Raw genomic sequence first — 6,000 nt, 5'->3', positions numbered from 1 at the left:
AAAGCAGTTTGCCCATTCCAGAAGCAGTTTAGCTGAGGAGGTCCTTGTGATGGTTAATCAAAGGGTTCCGAACAGAGGAGTGATGCTCATTCCCTGCCCGTATGAAGGAAAATACCTTGAATCCCTGGAAACACTCAGCATTTCTTTCCTTATCTATCGTTTCTCATCCTGGCTTTGTTGTTGAGGGGAAAATTCCTAATTATTCCTCAAAATTCCTCATTATTCCCACTTTTTCTGTAGCATACACTAGTCAAAGAACAATTATGCTATGCCTTAGGGAAACTCGTAGGAAAGATCTTTGCCCACAGCAAATAAAAAGAAGAAAAACTTAAAGGAGGTGAAGAAAGGAAGGACACCATATAAAGTACATCATCTCTGGGGGAATGAAGAAAACAACGTGTATAAAACCCACCATTGTGTGTTGTGTAGCGATGCATTTAAGTGACTTTGCTGCATTTTGTTTGAATAATTAATACTGACCAAGGTAACAGCAGTCAGGTACTCTGCTTTTATACTCCTGACCCAGAAAAGTAAGTATGCTAAAACCATGCTACTCCTGCTAGGAAGAAGGCTCCTTAGGATGCTGCAAGTAGCTCTCTAAGGTAAGAATTGGCAGTGGCTTACCTGGATATCTTGTATGACTAGGCATGTTGCAAAAACCCTCTTGAGACTAATTGCTTATCAGAAGACACTTTCCCTTAACACAAAAGATGAATTGGGTGAAGGTGCAGTCAATACAAACTCTCTTCAGTGTTAGGAACTTGGTAGGGTTCCATAAATACTACACAGCAAGGAACTGAGCTTTGAAGCAGGTTTCATGTGGCTTTTAGCGTCAGAACAAACTTTGCTGCTTCAGCACCAAAGGGAAGCAAATGGCTGTCTAAAATGTTACTGTTCACAACTGTGAAACATCTTCTGTATGCAAATTCAGACCCTAAATTAAACATCTTCTATTTAAAATTTACATGAATTTATAAACATTTTATAAAGCAGAGCCAGGGAAGACAAAATCACTTGGAGCAGAGCAGGAGAAGAAGCCAGTGCTTACTGCCTGCCTTATCAAACTGATTTATGTGGGTCTTTTGTAACTCGCAAAGATCACAGCGAGCTTCCCACCCAGCCTGTAACAGTGCTACAGCACTACACAACTACAGCAACACCGGCAATGAAGTCACCAGGTGAGAGCTCTAGTATTGCTTAGCTGAGCTACGAGGAGGAAGCCGAAGTATTGTTTTTAGCCTACTACAGGCTGAGTAGTAACCTCCTTCACCAATACACTTGGCAATCTCAGAATAAACACAGGAAGCTAGATCTGTCTGTATGTAAGGTCTTCTGTGACATTTATCTCCAACAAAGACCCTTCTTCTCGCCTTTCCAGCCTCTTGATTTCAGGACATAGCATATGAGGGACCTACACTGAAAGGAAATACAACCTGCAGAGAAGATGAGACAGGAAAGCTCCTCAAGCCTTTTTCCTCATCAGTAGCTTCCCTTGGATATGATGTCTACAAAGCAAAAGCAGTATGTATCGCTGCTTAATCTCATTCCTGAAACTCAGCCAGGATTCCTCAAAACTGCAGCATCTCCCCTCTCAGATCTCTGAGATTTAAGTGTATTAGACTAAAAACCACTTCCACGTTTCTGTAACAGCAACAAACCTGAAGCTGGACGGAATGAGGGTCAGTTCAAATGTGTTTTTTTTTTTTCCTTGTAAATGCATTTGAGATGTACAAAAAAAGCTTTGCCCTTTGTTCTGTTCAGTGGACCTAATGCTGACCTAACACTGGGCTTGAGAGCCATGGCTAGAATTGCAAAGCAGCTGTAAACAGAGCTGTAAGATTGTCTGACCAAGACAGAGAGAAATGGATATATTAATACTCAAAACGTATGAGCCAATTATTGCTGTTCTGTCCATAAAGAGCTGACTGTCCATAAAAGACAGCACCTACCATGTTTAGACAAAATAATGGGCTGTAGTAACCCTGTATAGCTCACACCTCTCCTTATCTTTTAGCATTCAATCTCAATTAAATAAGATTAATCCAGCATTTCCAATTTCTTTGGTTCTACATAGCATAAACAACAGGATTATTGTATAAATCACAGAAGTTGGAATAAAAAAAATCAACGTGTCAGAAGTGGTCTTTTGCTCACTTAACACACCTCTGCAGTTTCGATCTTGACTTTCATAGAGGGTTCATTACTTAATTACGGGTAGCCAGACTTGCATTTGTGCATCCTGCTTCCTATTTGTTCTCCCCACACTGCTAATTAACGTGGAAATAGCTTAAGAAATAAAAATCTCATTGATAGTTTTGACACATCACTGAAAAATTAAGGCTTTGTTACAGCATGAAGCTATGGTTACTAGCTCATGAGATAAGTAGCAGCCAGGTATGCAAACACGAAAGGGACCTATCTCAACCTGAGGGGGATTCACAGCATCAAAGACACATCTGTGAAAACCTTCAGCGAGGAAGAGACATCACCCTTTGTAACCTACAGTCGTACGGTGCACATAACACTCCCTGGCCGTGAGTTCAGGGTTCACCTCTGGAAAACACGATGGCATGATGCAAATTGCAGTCTGAGTGCTGAGGAAGCACTGAAGTGGCACCACGCTGAAGAGCATCACTCAGAGCTTCCCAAGCTTTCCCTGTGATGAAGCTGCCACACTACTCCGCCTGGGTCCCCTCCTGCAGCTCCAATTCTCTCAACAGGCTGCGGGAATGCGGTGTTTCTGCTGAGTGTGGGCTTCACACTGCTCACAATTAGGCTCTTAATGAGTGTAAATGTAGACTTTAAACCTGAGCAAGAGAATGGAAGGCAGAATTGCTGCACCTCCTGCGCTCGCTTTGTTTGCAAATAAATCATTGTAACAGTTTAGAAACACGGCTGGTAACGACTGATCTTTTAAAAGGACTTGTTTTCCATGACTGTCAGCACTCTCCTTGAGGGACGTTGAGCTGATGTGCACCGGGTTAATAGGGGCCCTGTCTTTACTTCAGTGTAATGACTTCCCGCAGCAGGCAGCAGCCAGGATGTGCAGCTTATTATTCATTTAGACCACCAGCAGCATTACCACAAAACCAAGCTAGAAATGAGCTACAAACTGAAAGATTTATTTAGATAATGTACATTAAAACAATCAGAATTGGTCATCCTCATGGAAGTACTGAATTCCAGCAGTGGCACCATCACTCTGCTTCACCTAACGACTTAGCTTCCCAACCCATGCCAAACTTTCTCCCCTTAGCAGCTGATATTCAGTCCAGCAGCGCTGAATGCACAAGAAGTGCACACCGCACACAACTGAAATGTGTATGTTTTATTTACTATGCTCAGGGCTACCCAGGCAGGAAAAAAAAAAGCCAAACCAAGCACCAGATCCAAAATTAGCATTTTATTCAGAACGTTGGGGTCAGAGGTGTATCATTCATATTCTGGTACACAATACAGAGGCAAAGCTGTTCTCAGAAGTCTCTCCAGTTTGCAAGCTCCTTCCCCCTTCCCATCCCAACCCCAAAACATACTGTATATTTACTCGTGCCACCAGTATTAGGCCAACTTCCCTCCCCCCCCTTTTTTTGGTACAAATTATGTAAAACTTTTGTGCTAAGAACTTTTTTCCCTCCCCAAACAAACAAAAAATAAAATAAAAATAAAAATAAAAAAAATATTGAGTACTCTAACTACAGTTCAACAATTGATTCAATGTCACTTGTTTGCAACCTGTTTTGTAAATACTTTATCCATAACGAAAGATATAAACATGCAAAAACCTGAATCCATAGTCCAAATAATACATACACATGTTCTGAAGTTTCTGCACTTCTCCACAGACTATGCCAATAAAACATTATGTACACATATCATTTTTACAGTGAAGTGGGAAAAAAAAAGTACTAGAAAGTAAAAAAACAAACAAAAAATAAAAAATAAAATAAAATAAAATAAACCAAGTGTACATGAATTTAGACCAAACCGTGTCTAACATTCTAGCATAAGGAAAAAGAAAATCAATTCTGCTACAAACTGGTGATATGAAAACTCCCTTTATTTGCAACCAGCTGCATAAGTTTTAGAATTTTAGTGAAAAAAATCCCCTAACATCTAAAACTAGAAGTAATGTACACTGTTCACCTCACGGTCTTCTCTTCCATATAATAAAATTGTTCCATGAGGATTTTTTTTTTTAATTTTCAGTCTCCTTATTTTAATAAAAGCAATGTGATGTAACAAAAGCATATTGAAGCATATTGTGATTCACCTTACTCCTCCCCACCCCAACATATCTTGTCTCTTTAATGCATCATTTCATAAATCAGTACCATTAAAGCCTTAAACATAAAACTAATTCCGATCTGAAAAAGGTACAAAAAGGCACATAAAATCCCAGTGCTTCTGTACTGTAAAATTCAAGTGTAACTGAGCTCAATATTTTTTTCCAAACAGCATTGGATCACTGATATTCCACGGAGCCCAAATTGGTTTGCAGCCTATGCCAAAGCCTTCAGCAAGCACTTGTGCTAGTAGACTACAAAGTTAAAGCCTAGCTTCTGTATGCTTTTGGGGAATATCAGTTGAAATGTTTGTACTTGTCCAAAAACAAAGTTCACTTTGAAGTTCAGTCATCACCTCCGCCGTACATGTCAGCGAGTTTCTTGAAACGTGGGCCCCAGTCATTTAGGTAGTCATAGTCTTGCTCGCCACCACTACTTGAGGAATTAAGAGAGCTCAAGGATCCAGCAGTAGAGCCACTTCCTTCATAATCAAAGACTAAGAGGGAATCGTATGGTGGGGCTGTAGGGTCGTTGTCGGCTGCTTTAAGTCCCTGTAATAATGAGAGAGAGAAAAAACAAGATTAAATTCTGTAAGAGAGTGAAGCAGCCCGTAACTGGAACATTGCAGTGCTGTTATCTAGCAGCCACGACTTGAGAAAATCTAGTTCTTGTCCCTCTGCAGTTCACAACAACCAGAGTGGCATGGTTCACGTCTCTGTAACTCCAGCAAGAATGTACTTCAATTTCCTTCAGAATGGACACATTTCCAGCACTTAAAGCCAAACATTTTGGAATACCTACACACACTGTTCTAAGAAAACCTTCAGAGAACATCACTGAACTAGGAACAATGCTAATAAATACACAGTTTCTGAGCTGTACAGCTCACAACCTGAGGCATGAGCAATATGGGACTGGTTAAACAGACAGATGGGGAAGGAGAAATAGGCATGTTTGCAAAGATTTGCTTTAACAGCTATCTCACATGGCCAATAACATATCCACTGACACTGCTGGCCTGCAGTCCATCTGTGTGTGCCAAAAGCCATATTTAGTTAGCTCTGCAAAATTCATGTGCCTCTGTAGGCTGCTGTGAGATAAAGGTACAATATGTTGGCTTAAGCCGCATGTGCTTCGCCATTACCACCCATAAGATTCCACCTGCTCCTCATAAAACACACACAAAAAGAGGCATGAAAGCTAAATGCATCGATATAACCATCTTTGTTGCCTCGTTTCAAAGTATTCGAGCTATAAACACAAATATTAGGTCTTTGGTAATTTTAAACTAAAGCCCTCTACAGCTGAGTAACCCCAAACTAAAACCAAAACAAATTGAACAAGGGAAATGTCGAGTAAGAACCATACTTGTTCGGGAGGAGAGACTTCCCTCCGTTTTCTCACATAACTCCAAACCTGAAGAGTAGATTTAATTTTAGAATACAAAGCAATTGCTCTGTGGTGAGCCACACTTATCCTGGGAAGAGTTACAGCTTGAACATAACCAGCTACAGCCTGAAGTTATAAGTAAAAGCAAGCCCTCCTGTGTTTTGGATTTTTCAGCCCTGTGGTTTCTTCAACAGGATTAGCAATGATTTTTCAAGATCTTTCACTTTCAGGATGGATCTACTCTGGCAGCTACTGATGAGGAATAATGTGACTGCCAAGCTTCTTTAAGCCTCAGCGAAGACTTAAAGTTGCTCTCCGTTAGATTAAT

At 40.5% G+C, this 6,000-nt stretch overlaps 1 protein-coding gene across 1 annotated transcript in view; it reads right to left on the bottom strand.

Moving 5' to 3' along the window:
* Positions 1–4,186: 4,186 nt before the first annotated feature.
* The window catches only part of CDH2 (cadherin 2), a 115,879-nt gene continuing 114,065 nt past the window's right edge, over positions 4,187–6,000 (bottom strand). Inside the window, exon 16 of the mRNA XM_065753464.1 lies at positions 4,187–4,834. Coding sequence (XP_065609536.1) covers positions 4,628–4,834 — 207 coding nt within the window. The 3' untranslated portion in view covers positions 4,187–4,627. The remainder of the gene's footprint in view (positions 4,835–6,000) is intronic.

This window comes from Cyrtonyx montezumae, unplaced genomic scaffold, assembly GCF_038088225.1.
Source record: "Cyrtonyx montezumae isolate F1298 unplaced genomic scaffold, pur_monq_1.0 scaffold_8, whole genome shotgun sequence".
Classification (NCBI taxonomy): Eukaryota; Metazoa; Chordata; class Aves; order Galliformes; family Odontophoridae; genus Cyrtonyx; species Cyrtonyx montezumae.
The sequence above is the reverse complement of the archived record's forward strand: the minus strand, read 5'-3'. Positions and strand labels throughout refer to the sequence as shown.